The sequence below is a fragment of the Hippoglossus stenolepis genome, chromosome 7 (assembly GCF_022539355.2).
Source record: "Hippoglossus stenolepis isolate QCI-W04-F060 chromosome 7, HSTE1.2, whole genome shotgun sequence".
Taxonomy (NCBI): Eukaryota; Metazoa; Chordata; class Actinopteri; order Pleuronectiformes; family Pleuronectidae; genus Hippoglossus; species Hippoglossus stenolepis.
This window is the reverse complement of record NC_061489.1, coordinates 11,555,943-11,572,174: the sequence shown is the minus strand read 5'-3', so window position 1 is coordinate 11,572,174 and position 16,232 is coordinate 11,555,943. Positions and strand designations below refer to the sequence as shown.

The window sequence follows — 16,232 nt, the reverse complement described above, 5'->3', positions numbered from 1 at the left end:
TGGTCTTAAGCAAATAAGCAGTTGCTATGAGTTGTTAACCACCAAATACTTTTAGAATGTTCATATGAAAATAAATGTTCTAGGCCAAAATAAAAAGCAAAGACTAGTGGAAAAAATTAATGCAAATTTGTGCACCAGAGCTTTGCTTCCATATTAATTATCTCACGACTCTTAGCATTTATCTTGTGACCCTGGTCCGGGGGGGTGGGGGGGGCCTGACGCCGATTTTAAGAGCCACGGGACTGCTGAGCTAAAGTAACAAGCTCCACCTCGACCAGCTTCAAAAGCTTTGTTCCATCAGTTTTATAAATCTGATAATAAAATATAAATGAGCGCTAGAGGCAATTTGTCTGCAGAACATATACTTTTACTTTTTATATTTGGGTATTTTTATAGCTGATAATACTGATAATATTGTGAATGCAGCACGATGGAGTTTTATGTTTTGGGTACTGAAACTTACTGTCAAAGAAAGATCTGCTTACTTCCTCAAAAACTAATAGCCTGGCTCAGTCTTGTCAACCAACATTTTTTCAAATAGAAATAATGAAACATTTACAGATGTATCCTCTCTGATGGGTTTGATTTAATCTAAAAATAAGAGCACATAATCACCACCGTCCCCATTTCCTGCTCTCATCGGCTTCCTTGGACCCACAACACCCAAACCCTCCTGATAGTATTGTGACCCAGAGCCCGTTGGGACATGTAGGAACTCATCATATGCATGAGAACACAGGGAGTGCTAAACCCAATGCACAAATCCATTAGGGGACTTGCTATTGTGGCAGCAGGCCCACAGTGAGACCCCACTGCTGTAAAATGCAATGATGTGCGAGAGCTGTAGAAATTCCTCTGTGCAAAGAGCAGACTTACATCTGGCTTCATCCAGCGGGCAAAGGGAACCATCATGTCATGCCACCGTTACGCCATATAATGCCTCATTGCTCGTACGTTTTGTGTTAATCACATTTGCGACACGGTTCCGCTGTAGTGGAAATAATCTTTATCTCCCACAAATGAGAATTTGTTTCTTCGAGGCCTCTCCCGCTCGCATACCACGGAGGAGTTGATGAGTGAGAACGCGGCGGTGGAGGGAGTAGAGTGTCATGTCCTCGGACAGATTTCAGCTTACGCCTTGCTCCCCTTGTCCTTGGTCCAGCAATAAATACTCTGCGCAGAGCGCTGCATTTCTCTTAGGTATATTTCCAAAAGATAGGACGAGTTTATATCTGATTACTGACAATAAACTATATCATTTATCATATTAAATGCGTATGTAACGATACATAGGGATTCATGATGTGGCCTGGATGCAGAAAGGCACAAAGCAGTAGAACAAAACAAAAGGAAAAGGACGCTTCATCTCAGAAAGAGAGAGAGCGTCATTCACGTCTTGACAGAACCACATACGTGAGTGAAATTGGCAAAATGAAGTCATGAGTTATGATGGATCTTATAGCAAAGGGCAGCATGGATGGATTGCGCTGTCCTTGAACATAACCGTAAGAAAAATGTCTCCATGAGCTGTTGCCCTTCATATTAAATCACAGGCAAAGACAGTGTGGGTGGATAGACCAGTCATTTCAGCTATTCATCCTGGACTCTGGATTGTACCGATGATTTATCCTCTGAGCAACATGAGCCGTGCCAGAGTCATTTGGTCTTTTTTTAAATCAATACATTTAGTGTTAAAAATACAGATTATTATTTTTACAGAGATATATAGATGCAGAAACGTACAGTGTCAGGAGTTATCCAGCAGGGGTAGGATTGCTATTTCGTTATATTGGTTTATATTGCACAATCCAAGTGTTTGTATTTCTATTTATTGTATGTAGTTCCCTATCTTTATATTTTATATTGATGCTTGCACAAAAAACACCACAGCAAATCCCTTTTACAAGCTTCTTGGCAGCAATACCCCCATTCGGATTCCGATTTGAATTATTTGGTGTAAACAGCTGGATTGAAGAGATTTCCTCTACGATTATGACAAATTTGAAAGTGTAAAAATGAAAAGTATGGATTTTCAAATGGTTGTGAGCTGGATTAATTCTTCGTAGTTCGAAGAGTTGTTGTTTTTTGTAAAAACCTTAAATGATATGCTAATAAACCAACATCAGAGACTCTGACACTGCTAGTGTTTTTCTTTTTTCTTTAAGCGACCTGAACCGACTGTCGCTTTATATCTAACAGACAGATATGGCAGCGATATCGATCTTCTCATATGTTCAGCAACAAAGAACATTCTCCAAAATGTCAAGTCATTCTTCACAAGCTTTGGGAGAGCGCATGCAGGATAAATAAATACAGAGAGCAAGAGAGAGAAGAGTGCAAGGTTGGGAAGGAGAAGAAGAAGGCTGACCCTGCCATTAGTCTGTGACTCTTTGGTGTGGTAGAGCCGACACTGTCATCTTCCCTCGAGCCCCTTTAGCCACTCATCTGTGGCTGACCTTGCTGCGCATGGGGGCTGTTTCTTTCTTCCACATCAGAGACACTGACTTGTAAGACTTCGAGCAGAATGGAGCGTTTTTTGTGGTTATTTTGCAGCAGCTCTGAAACCTGATGGCACCTGACCCTGCGAGAGAGCCTCCATGTGATGATCCCGGCCCGGATAGTCTCTGATTCCCGCGTCTGCAATCTGCCACAGAGGTTTTAGCCGCCGCCAGGCAGCCTGTACGGGCTGAGCTGCAGCAGTATACAAAAATAAAGCTAAAATATTTATAAATCAGGCATTGGGAAATGTGAAATGTCTTTGATATTCCAGCGACAGTGCATCTTATCAAGAATGTGTCACACCGACATCTTGGAGCCTCCCTGTGAGGTGAAGCGCTCACAGTTTGTTTGCCGGGTGGAAGTTATGCTGCGAGGCTGTCAGAGCTCATCTCGGCTTGGGTGACATGTGCTCGGGCACACTCGCACTATCACGAAATTACATCTCTGACTCCTGATGCATATCGTGTGCCCAGGGCATTTAATAAACAAGAAACCTCATTTTATTTATCATCTGATCTTCCGCCTTTTTTCTCAATTCTCAAATTTCTAAATCACCCAGGTTCTGCGGATGCCCCTAGGGGCCGCCTGGGGCCCTTGAAGTCTGCAGCCGGATAAACTGATACATAGCTGCACAGTTAAGAGACAGTTTTGTTTTCCCGGAAGAATTGTCTGAAACTGTATGAGACAATTGGGTTTTACAGACAACAATGCAAGCCTTTTCCTATTAGCACACAAAGCCAGGTCTGAAATTGTAGCTTCTGCACTGGTTTCGAGTTTCTCACCTTCGACAATCTTCCCAGTGTGTTTTTGTGAAAGCAATGTTGCTCAGAAGACAAGCCCGGGGGTGTAAGGACATACTGATGAATTAATACAGCCTATACGCCCAGTGAGTACGAGCCTCAGATACTCATAAGTGCTGAAAATCAAACGTGAGATTCAGATTTCACCAGAGCTCAGACTGTGGCTGGAAGCGTATTTGAAGTATTAAATATAACGTTAAATCCAAATTGAAGCGGGAATCGAGTATAAGAGCTTCAGTTGGTCGGGTGTCGTTGAAGGGAAACAACAATTCTTTGGATTTTCTCGATACTAATGTTGCATTAAAAAGCGCAAAAAGACACAGTGGCGATTGATTATACATTTTTTTATTTCATCTTTACGGCACGTCGTTGATGTGGGCCTGCTCATAACTGTGCAAATACGCAGAGCATGTGACATACACATGCCGGGATGGCAAGTCTCTCATCCAAAAATAGGCGATAGGGTATGTTCTGACTCTGTGAGAGATTTTAAGAGAAAATCGTCTCCCAGCTGAGTCCCCTCCATGGTCCTAATGACTTTTTCATTAAATACTGAAAAGTCTTTGGACGTTCTTTTTCTGCACGTTAACCGGTTAGTCTTTGAATTGAAAGCAGGGGGCGCTGTTATTACACAGCACAATGATAACACTGACCGTTTTCCTCTCAACATGAGGGAACTGTGGTGTTTGACATTGCTGAAAGGAAAACAGTGGAAGCAGTGTCCTCTTCAAACATGCTCATCTCTTTACATGATACACATCTTGTGAAAAGGCACTTTGTGAATCATGACACACACCCACAACGAGGCTCTGGATAATAACCGCTGTTTATACATTTAGCTCCGCTACATTATTGTTGGTCGGCGCCGGCGAGGGCTTGCTCCTCAGTCCCTCTGTGGCACACTTGGACGTCTCCATGAGGAGCAGACGCGGGACGCAAAGAGAAAGCAGGATCCTCTTGTACTCTTTGCGGAAGTTTTGGTTTAGAAGTCCGTATATGATGGCGTTGAGGCAGCTGTTGAAGTACGCCATAAAGTAGCTCATGACAAAGAGCCACTCAGGAATGTGGGGCGCCACCTTCACAGGGTTTATGGCCACAGCCAGGCCTATGAGATTCAGCGGAGCCCAGCACACGGCAAACAACACAAACACTATAAACATAGTCAGGAAGTTCCTCACGTCGCTCGGTTTCAGTTTAGTCCTTAGCTCCGGTTTGACCCGATGTTTCACTTGAATCACCAGCACCCATATCCTCATGTAGCAGTAAGACACCACCAGCAGCGGGATCAGGAAGTGAATGATCACCACGGAGATGGTGTAGTACGAGCTGACCGTCTGGGCGAAGGTGCAGGAGTAGATGCGCGGGTCGTACTGCAGCGAGCCCACGAAGAAGTTGGGCACCGTGGCGAGGGCGGTGAGCAGCCAGGTGAGGCCCAGGTAGCAGCAGGTGTTCCTCAGACTGTACAGCCGGTCGTAGTGGAGGCTGTGGCAGATGTAGCAGTAGCGGTTGATGGCGATGGCCGTGATGTTGAAGATGGAGCCGATGACGCTGAGGCCCATGACGAAGCCGCTGGCCTGGCAGTGCAGGTCGCCCATGGTCCAGTCATTGTGGAAGATGGCCGTCAGCACCAGGGGGTAAGGGTACAGCGCCACCACCAGGTCGGCCACGGACAGACTCACCACGAAGATGTTGCCTGGAGAAACAGAAGAGGTTTAGATGACAGATAAAAAGTGAACCGCGCTGGTGTATAATTAAAGCGAACAGCTCTCCTCTTTCACTTGCTGCTCCGGGTTAAATTCCTTAAAATAAACTGGGTCACTGGAGGCATGACTGCGACTTCCATCAGAGAAGAGCAGCTTCGTTGGGCCCTCTGCCCCTTCGCTGGGCTCATTCTGATGAGTCTTTTACCATGTACTCTCCACTGCACTAATCTGGATCGAGGCAAATGTTTTGAATGTTTTATTGTCACACGGCCCTCTGTGTCGCAAACCCTTTCCTTCTCACTGGACGTGTTTTTTAATAACAACAACTAGAGCTGTGGCCCTGTAGACGGCAGCGACAGCCTGATGGTCTGGTCGATCCACGCCGCAGCTATTGGATAGATCACTATGAAATGTGGCACAGATATCCATGGTGCCCAGAGGATGAGTCCCACTGTCGTTGGGGATCATAACTTTTGCTTTAGTGCCGCCACAAGGGTCATATATGGGGTTTTGAGTGAAATATTTTGACAAGTGCTGGATTGATTCCTGTGATGTATTCTGTGCCCGACAGCAGCCTCACAGACCAGCAGCATGGCTGTACAATGAAAATGTGCTTCACTACATACACCCAGTGGTGGGATGTGACAAAGTACTTTTACTCAGTTACTCTGTTTGAGTACATTTTTACGTAAGTAGATTTATTTTCAGATAATTTTCACTCTTACTCCACTACATATATCAAGCAAACATCAGTTGTTTCTATTCCACATTTTGACGAAGCATTTCTTTACATGTTCACATTATCTTAATGCTGTACATGTTTTAAAGTAATCAATAAACAGGCAGGTAACATTAGACCCCGCCTCCTGCAGCAGCACCACTTGTTAAGAAACACCTGAAATGGATTCAGAGACTCAGCCATAATGATGTCGTCAATAGTTACAGCAAGTAATTCAACTTATATTACTACTACTACTATTATTTAAAATCAAGTACTTACTTTCTTTGAAGAAGAAAAGTTGATGCTTTAACTTTTACTTGAGAACATTTTTGTCTGTTTATTTGTACTTCAGCGTCCCTGAAGGAAATAACAAAATAACTATTAGAAATTTTTTATCTCTGACATGAGGAGGAAAATTGAGTTTCCCATGACAACATGCAGAGTTTAAGTGCATGAAAAAACCAGGACATGGGTAATTTTAGTGTCCTATTACATCCAAACAACTTCCTGTCCTCCTGGGGTCGAAGCTGATGGTGGTGTGACACTGGTTCTCCTCACAAAACATGAATCATTGAAAATGACGTCTGATATTGTTACAGTGCAGCTGTTCTGGGCGGGTGAGGAGAAGAATAAACCACTAAATCAAATTCTAATGTTTTCTCAGATAAGGAGGTAGATAAGTAGAGCATACGCTGGAGTCATAATGCAATCTAATTGGTGTTTCGCAAAAAAGAGCTCCAAGTTTTCAGGGAGACGTTGTGCAATAAGGGGGTCTAGTGTGTGTGTGTGTGTGTGTGTGTGTGTGTGTGTGTGTGTGTGTGTGTGTGTGTGTGTGTGTGTGTGTGTTTGTTTGTTCTACATATAAAGGTTTGTAGTGAAGGAGATTTGGTCCAGTTTGCAGCCTTTCAAGCTTTTTAACAATAAAGCATGTTAAATATATGACTGACTCAACCAGCGTATAGCCTGGTTCTCTCGCACCGTTACATCACCGCTCACTCTATAAATATAAACACACCTCTTTGTAACTAATCTGTAAAGGGTTATATGTGGTGCGGCCTCATTTTACCGACACCCTGGGTCAGACGTTGGGGTGTTTCCAGGGTGAGTGTAACATAAACTACCTTCTGAAGTTGAGATGCGAGGGCGTGAGGCTCTCGCTCACTCAGACAACAGCTGAAACAACAGCAGGGATTGGCAGATATGATGGGAGTGGATCTAAAACACATGCTGGACATCAATCCTCATTATAAACGCTGCTCAAACCCCCACAGCGACAACACCGCTACAATACAGTATGTTGTTTAGCAACCGCTCTAATTTTACTCATCTACTCAACCAACTTAGCTTTGTCACTGTGCTGTAGAATATAACAAGGGGCATAAATCATATTACTAGAATAGCACTCAGAGCATTTACCCTATGCCAAGTTCCAACAGTTCCCTTCAACTCAATCAAGGTGCACCAAATTTCACATACTCATAGTTATTTATATGATTATCCAGATCCATGAATTATCCTCGAGGAAATTGGTGAAAACATTTAAAAAGACGCTCTCAAAAACTAAAAAAAATAAATACATTCCTGCCCCCTGATCTGGATCCCCACCAAAATTGTATGTCTTCTTCCCTGAGCCATATCGCATCCTCCCACTAAGTGTCTTGGTAATCCGTCCAGTAGCTTTTACATAACTGGCATTACCTCCTGCTAACATTTAATATAGAAATATTTTATTCCTACCTCACTAACAATTTGTATCTTTATTTTAAAAGATGTTTTCTCATTTTCTCTCTGACACAGGTATTCACTCAGTTTCCAAGTCACTAAAACAGCTCGAGCCATTTCTCAAGCCTGATGAGATAAAAAAAAATAGAAAAAACTCCAGTCCGTCCTCCAGCCAGCTCAGTGGGCAAATCTGTCAGATTGTATTTGTGATGCTCACTGTCCTCACTGTGTGCATTTGTCATTGTGCAGAGGTTTGATTCCTCGCTGACATCATGTGGCTCGGTGTTATCATGTATGCCGGCCGGACGGAGCATGCTCGGGCCTTACAGCTCTCTCTGGCTGAACCGTCACTCCCCCTTATCGTCAAGAGGATGAGGTAAGTGCTAAAACACCGCTGAGAGGATTGCTGCAAAGTGGCCCAGATGACAGCCTTTGTTTTGTTGGCGTTCATTATTAAAAACATCGGACAAACCATTACCTCTCGCTGTTCAATTAACCAAGTTGGCCGAGCCCGGAGCTCATCACGCCCGAACTCGCAGCACTCACAACGATTAATGTTTTAGAGTAAAACTGTCGACCAACAGCGATACTCTCACGCCCGGGTACCAGAATAGAGCCGTGGCCGCTGACATCTCCTGGAGCTATTATTATCGAGTGTGAGTTGAATAGAGTTTAACCTGGATGCAGATTGGTTACAGGCCACCGGGGACAACTGACATCCAGCCCTTTAACTCCTGTGTCACCATCATCTGATCTTACAGTATTCTCTCGCAAAGCTGTCAGCCGAGTGAAACGTTGCATCAAATCAAGGGATTCTTGCTTTGAGGTGTCCTCCTGAGAGTCGAGCACCCACCTCCCACCCTCTGTCTGTCACATGCAGCATTTTTGGGGCGGATGAAACAAAAATCAAAACCTTTACAGCAGAGAAATATTCATCTCTGATATTTGTCACCAGAGTCATCAACACCCAACACACACCACGGCTGTGGCATATTCAAAAAAATATGTTCAACAGGAGCTGCCTCTCATCCTCCCTTCCATGATAATATAAACCTGCACGTGAACATATTTATAGCATGTTCCCTCGTTCCGGCTGAATGAATAGTTTTTGAAGAGTAAAAAGAACATTGTTGGAAAATGAAAAAAAGGGGATTCGTGGTGGAGCAAGAATAGGCTCCATAATGAAGATGCGAGTGCAGGAGATAAACAATGAGCAGAGGAGAAAAGAAAAGCCTGCCGGCTCAGTAAATGTCCAATATGACAACTGGCATCGCTGTGTGCACAAGTGAATCTCAGGGGCTTACATTGCTCTGTCAAACCCACCATCTCTGTCCCACCACTCGTACTGGAAACGAGACGCTCCACTGCAAGCAGCTATATTTATGCACCTTTGAAGGAAAGATGAATTCTTTAAAAAAAATTTTAAATGAAAACATGTAGGAGGGCTGGCGTTGCTTGAATCCAGATGAATGTCGGCAGCGCGAGGCTTATTACTACAATTGCATATATCCCAAATTAGATTACGTTCGACTCAGTCAGTCATGTTATCATAAATAAGCAAGAATAACCTTTCGGCAAGGGCATAACCGCTGATGAATTAGAAGTGACTACTTCATGAACCCACTTTCTGGAGGCCAGAGTGTTTTTTTTCCCTTTTTTCTAAGAAGTTTAACATTAAACTGACTCAAGCTGCCTTTTGGTGAGACAGCCTCCTATCTGCGAGCCCGGCCAAAAATCATGGTCGTCATCGTCAAAGAGCGTCTACCGATCAGACCCCACCGAATGTCTGAGAATGTGCGACCCGCTGGGCCCGACGGACATCGGCCCATCAATCAATCAGACCACAAGCGACGTCTGCTGCGAGTTTTCCCTTCAGAGGAGCTGAACTGAGACGTAAGAGAGCGAAACAGCCTCCGACAGCAGAGCGAGAGATTGGATGTAACATAAACATGAGATAACATTATCCAGGTGTGGTGTGGTCAGATAATCCTAATCTGATAATATCCTTTACCTCCACACTTCAACCACACGAGAGGGCTGAATGTCAATCCACTTTACTGCCGTCTGGGAAGAAAGAAGACATGTTTAATGTAGTGTGCTAAGTGATATTCCCCGTGGATCTGTGCTGTCAATTTAAATTGGTTTCTGGTTTGACTCACAACTCCACTGACTCAATTATCCCCCCCCACCCGCCCTTCTCCTCCTCCTCGTCTGGACACTGCCGTTTCCAGGTTTTATTCATGCCTGTGGAGAGAGACGGGAGGCAATGTATGACTTCACAAAACTCACATCCATCCTCAACCTTACACACCCCCACCCGACAACCCACAGGTCCTACCACTGGAGGTGCAGTCTATACACACACACAAACACACAACATGTGTCTCGATTACACCAGGGCGTCCTTCAGACGCTGCATTTGAAGATCGGTTGCGTCACAGCAGTGCGACTGGTCTGTCCTGGAGAGCACCACCGCCATTGCTCTGTCCCACACAGGCTTGCTCTATGTGGCTGAGACAGATAAAAGATGGTGACGTCCAGTATTTCAGGTTAGAGTTAGAATAAATTAGACCAAATCTGTTTTCCTGGCCACCAAAACAGACTGAACAACTGGTCGATCTGTGTGGGCAATCGACATTGTTTCGAAATGCACCCGACAAATGCGTCCTTCTATTACCGAGAAACAAAGGCTCCAATGGGTGGATCCTTCTCGGCTCAACCTATCCCAGGGTTCATTGCACTTGCACGATGCTTGAGTATCACACTTCAACTCAACCGAACAGCTAATGGCACACATTTAAAAAACAAAACAAAGGGCATTAAAACGTTCTCATAATGTACCACTCCGGCTCTGCTGCTAGGCAACAGCAATAAGGACTCCGATCACAGAAAGCCTTTGTAGACCAGACCGTTTCATTTCAGTTCGGCCATCGTAGTCAAGGAGGCCCACGAAGGACGCGGTCTTTGTGAGCCGCGTAGACCACGTTCTCCGAAGGAAGCAGCCCCTTAATTGAGACACAGCTAAACACACATGCACGCATGCGCACATTTGGGGTCATTATTTCCTCCATCTGTTTCCCTTCATCCTTTTCTTTCTCTTTCTCTGCGCCCACCATCCCCTCTCATGAGCACATTTTGTTTGTGTATTTTTAGTCTAATCCCAGTGGGAAACTCTAGTGTTAACACCCCATTGGCGGCCCAACGGTGCCACGCTCTTCCTCTTTTTGAAGGTTCACTGGGTAGATCCTGTTATGTCTGCAAACTGGAGAGAAACCTGGAACATATGGCTCCCAAACAACCCCCTTTATTTATATATAAAGAAAGTGGAGCACGGACATATTGTAACTAGATGCCAGCATCTCCAAAATGTGTGCACATGCATGTTCCATTTTGGAGGTTGAGGCAGCGTGCGAGGCGAGTGTGTTGAAGTGAAGCGGAGCAGAAAGGTCTTGCTGCTGCTGCGTGTGTGTGTGTGTGTGTGTGTGTGTGTGTGTGTGTGTGTGTGTGTGTGTGTGTGTGTGTGTGTGTGTGTGTGTGTGTGTGTGTGTGTGTGTGTGTGTGTGAGGAAGCAGTCAGAAGAGTGTGTAACAGAGAGGGAGATGGGATTCTTCTTTTTCGTCTGTGTGACACACCAGATCCTCTCCAAAAACAATCTGTTTCTAACTGTCAGTCATATCATGGCTTCTTGTGGGGCCAGAGGTTGTTGGACCTGTCAGCCCTTAACAAAACAATCCATCTATCAGGCAAAGTACATTCTACTGCTGACAGATGTTCTACAGCTGCTCAGTGTTCATCAGCTTCATCCATGATTTCCTTACGGAAACTCTGTACAATTAAACATTCATACAAAGTGAACCACATGTATAAATAGCTTGTTAAGAACAGAGAGGAGATTGTTGATAGGCTAACGGCACCAACAAATTGGGTTACTTAAGGACAACACTTAATAATTAAACAAAAAACTGATAGCATGAGGATTTAAGGAGTTACAAGTTTGTGCTGATCGACAGGACACAACTGCAACAACACTGCTCATCCAGTCCCTCTCGTGTGACTGGATGAGTCGCTCAGTCCAATTAGAGCAGGAGACCAGTGACACGAGTTCTGCAATCAGTGCAGCGTCTGTGGTCTGCCAGCATGAGGAAGACTTTTGAACAGGCCATTTACCCCTCGCCTCTTGTTCGAGACCAGCGGACTATGTCATTTTTTTGCAAACCAGATAATCAAATTATTCTTCTGGTTCCAAAACTTCTGGCCAAACTGCTTCTGGCTGCTGCACACGGGCCCACATTAGAGGGGTTATGTAATGTATTTCAAATTGTGATTAAAAGCTCATTATTCCAAACACTTGCTGACCTAATCCCGCCGCCTAATTCTGCATGTTCTCATTAGCATCATGGTGTGATCACTGAGTTCAGTCTCTTTGCGTGAGCGTGGGGGTTTCCTGACTTTCATTGTAACCCCGGGGCCGTTTGATCATCGGAGTGTATACATTCAACATGAAACGTATAGTTTCTGCAGGCCGACCTCGTCCTGTTTCCAGCCAACAGGACAACGCATCTCTGTTCTTTTGGGAGAGAGAGCATCATGAGGTCGGGTCATAAAATCTAAGTAAAATTGCTCTCGTTCTGATGATATTTTTATGTTTCTTGTGACTGGAGAATAAAATATGCATAATGGTTTCTACCTTTTAAGTCATAAACCCTGCAGGGCCCCCGGTTTATGTTTTAGTGCCCCAAATGTTCTTCTTTGTTTTCCACAACAAACAGGCTTTGGCTATCAAAAGATACTATCAGGGTTTTATGGAAAGAAACAGACACCAACACAAGTCATTTGCGAGATACGACTGAAGCAGGCTGAAGATTGTTAGAAGATTGGATTGTGGAGCCGAAACCATTTTTTTTTTTTACATTTCACACTTTATAAATTATTATTGGACCCTCTATAACAAAGTACAACACCCTCTCCAAAAATCAAAAAATTTGTGAAACTTTGGACTGAAGTGTGTTTGGCTGGAGCATCAAAGCAAAGTGCAGGGGTTCATTTTATCACATATGATTTCAACTTTTCATTTGGAAGAGGAAACTGAGATTTTATGCTTTTATGGAAAGTTACATGAACTCACTTTTTGGTAATAAAAAAAAAAAAATCCAAATATAGTTTTTCTAACTCGGATGTAATGTGTTGATTATAGTTGTTGAATATAATAGGAAAACTAAATCCGTGATTGACTCCGGATGTTTTCCTCTGCATATCGTGGTGCACATCTTTTTAATTTTTTGACGCAGCTAGTGAAAGGAAAGGCTAGAAATTAAGACATGATAAAAAATGTTCAGTCAATATCGATAATTCTCATGATAAGTGACACATGTTAAACTCTTGATAAACAAGAAAACATTTCACAAATCTGAGGTAGAGCATTATGTGTTATGTTATACAAATATATATTAAAGCTCTCCTGGATAAGTCTGAGCTTCTTCTAGCCCAAACTAAAACTACAGTGCAGAAAGAAAACTGGTAATCAAGTGATCGTATACAGAAAGATCTTCTTCAGGAACCTTCAAACACAACGACAAAGTCTGAGGTTGGGTTTGACATAAATTAAAAAAATAAAAACCTGCACCAAAGGACATTGAAGCAACTACTTCACAAAGCTCCTCTCACCTTGGCAGCTCATGTCACATCACAGGTCCTGATATGAGGGCGAGTGATTTATCTGAGATGAGCAAACCAAGGGTAAAAGTGGACGGAGGAGGGTGGGACAGGGGCAGTTATTATTTATGAAGAGATGGGAAGGCAGACGAGGAAGGCTGTGGAGACTCCACCACACTCACTGGGACTGGGGGTCTCACTTTAGATGGCAGCCTGATTGCCAAACAGAGGTCACACGTTATATTATATAATTTTAGTTATGAATGAAGAGGGCAAAGCAGGACATCCCACAAAGACTACTGTGGGTCATTGGAACTAATGGTTCCATTGTTTCGAGGGACGGAGTCACTTTTAATAGGATTATTTTGGAATAAAAAAACAATCATTCAGATCCAATAACAACAGTTACTTTGCTCCTTCTTCCCTATTATATCACCCAGGCCTGTCTTGACCATTAAAGCCGTTTCCCACCCATCCTTCATTCTATGCATATCTTTGGTTCCATTACACATCCATCACTTCTTCATCTTCTCCTCCATCTCTCTCTCACCTGCATTCCTCAGCTTCTTGTTCCTGTACACGGACAGGATGACGAGGACGTTGCCCAGGATGTCCACCACGATGGTGAAGATCAGCACGCTGGCCAGCGCAGTGGACATTCCACCGGAGGAAGCGACAAGTCCGCGGTCGCTCTCATTCCGGGACAAACAGTCCGACGCGTTCGCATCCTTCACCTCCAAATCCATCTCCCCTCAGGGCGCAGCGGCCATCATGCTGGGAGCACCCCGCTGCCCAGCTCGGATGGAAAGTAAAAGATATATATTCACAGAAGCAAAAAGAAAAAGAAGAGAAGAAGGGAGGAAGTGTTGGAACTTCTTCAGGGACGAGAGCGCACTCCTCCGCCTGTGGAGGACGCGAACCGGCGCTAGCCTGATAATTTGATCAGTAGGACATTTTACGCACGCAGGGAAATTGAAGGAGCAAATTGTTGAGGTAACGGAAGAGGCCAGGAGCTCGTGTTTACCCGCCGCCCTCCGTGTGGTCCTCATGAGTGACCATGGCTTCCTGCGCGCTGCTCCATGTCAGCGAGGATGGCTCGTCCAGAAGGCATGTGAGCGCTCTCCTGTGCGTAATGGGAATGAGAGGGTGCAAAGCGAATACACTGAGTAACCGAGAGCCCCGTGCTGGATTATGTGCACACTAATAAAACTACACTGTTATCACCAATAGCCAGAATGATGATTTGAAGCTGTTTCAGAGCTGTAGATATGTGTGCAGTCTTTGCGCCCTGAGCCGCGTCTCTGCGCAACTCTCATTAAAAAACCACCTGACTGGAAGTGGAGTCGTGGAGAGTCGAGACAGGCGGGATAGTTCAGCCTACCTTGTTTTAATTTGAAGCTTCACAGCAGCAGCCATTCATAACTTGCTTCAGTTTCTCACTGAGCTCAACTGACGAGCCTCCCGTGCGCATAGAAATGGCGCCTTCATGTGTCCAGCTGAGACTCTTACAAAGAGTGAAACACACACACACAAGAACAAATGGTTCATATTTTACCACTGATATAAATTGTGTATTAGTGTTGTTACATAAAAGTCCTCAATGGGCCAAGTGGAACGTCTTAAAGCATAAACAACTGTCTTTTAAATTCTGATGAAGAAGAAACACATTCGAGGATTTCCACTATATAATGTTCTAATTTCTATAAGGACATTTTTTTCAATTGAGCCAGCTGCTGTAGTCTCACCCTGAAGACATCTTCTTGACATTATGGATACAACTAAGTATTATGTCTACTATTGATTAATCTGTATATTTTTTCAGATTAACAGATTAACATTATGATCTGTAATCACGCCCCTCACATCTTTCCATATCCCAGACAGCTTCAAATGTCTTGTTTTAACCGAGCAACAATCCCAAAACCCAAAGTTATGACATCTCCAATTGTGTGCTTCCATTGAGTTGCTCTGGTCACATACTGTATATTATATATTCTACAGTGTCATGGTTAGGGTCAGCATAGCTCTGTGTTTTCACATGTGAAATTTACATATAGCGTTTCAATTATAATCCAAAGAGATGTTCTATAGCTGTCATTTTGTTTATTTGCCATGGCTGCATGTACAGTACGTGTCTGCTGACCACTGTTCAACAACTGATCTCATCAAACCCATCACAAAGAAATGGAATTGAGGCTTTACACTTTACAATTGAACAATAAACCCTCAACTAAAAAATAAGATAAATCGAAAACACAAATAGAACCAAATGTTTAGAACTTGAAGAGAAAAAAACTCTATTCACATAAACGTACATCCTTTCGGCATTGTTAATTCTGTAAACGCAGCTACCGATGTCTGTAAAAGGCTCATATTGGCAGATTCTTCTTCAGTAGAGTGTGGTTATATTTAAACACACACACACACACACACACACACACACACACACACACACACACACACACACACACACACACACACACACACACACACACACACACACACACACACACACACACACAATACTGAAAAGAGCTGCAGAGCAACCTCACCAAAACAAACAAATGCACAGCTTCTGTTGTAATCATGGTCTGATTTAAAGTTAATGAAATCATTTAAACACATATTTAAAGTGAGGCCTCATGAGATGGTGCTTTTTAAAGTCCATAATGAAGACTGGGGTGAGAGCCTTACCTCCCTGGATTTAGTATCTCGTGGCAAATGAAGAAACAAACTTCAACAAGTGAGAGTGGAACAGATTTTGGACTCAAATGTTGGAGAGAATCCAGTTGTTTTTGACCAGCTTTTGAAGAACAGTCATGTTTATGTTTCACTGGAAAATGTTTCCATAAACCTCTTCACACCCAAAGGCTGAGCTCTCTGGATGTAGAAGAGAGAGGGTTAAGTTGTCGTCCTGACTGAACAGGGCCAAAAAAGCCCCGAGTATATTTGTACTTATTCATTGTGAAGAGCGTTTTTTGAAGGTTTGAAGTACTGCCTCGTGGTCGTATGCCTAGGCCAAACCATGGTTGCAGGGAATATCATCACAATCTCCCCTTCTGTTCCTGAGTTATGGTATTGATAAACGGCCAGAAAAGTGTTTTTGTAGAACATTATGATGTCACGGTTCAGACA

The 16,232-nt window shown here is 43.7% G+C and overlaps 1 protein-coding gene across 1 annotated transcript; it reads right to left on the bottom strand.

The window, feature by feature from the left end:
* Window positions 1–399: 399 nt before the first annotated feature.
* Window positions 400–14,565, bottom strand: LOC118111958 (melatonin receptor type 1C). The gene is made up of 2 exons (XM_035160831.2): window positions 13,648–14,565; window positions 400–4,992 (listed from the first exon to the last, which is right to left on the bottom strand). Exons 1-2 carry the CDS (start codon window positions 13,841–13,843, stop codon window positions 4,127–4,129), a joined length of 1,062 nt encoding a protein of 353 aa, XP_035016722.1. The 5' UTR covers window positions 13,844–14,565; the 3' UTR covers window positions 400–4,126.
* Window positions 14,566–16,232: the final 1,667 nt, after the last annotated feature.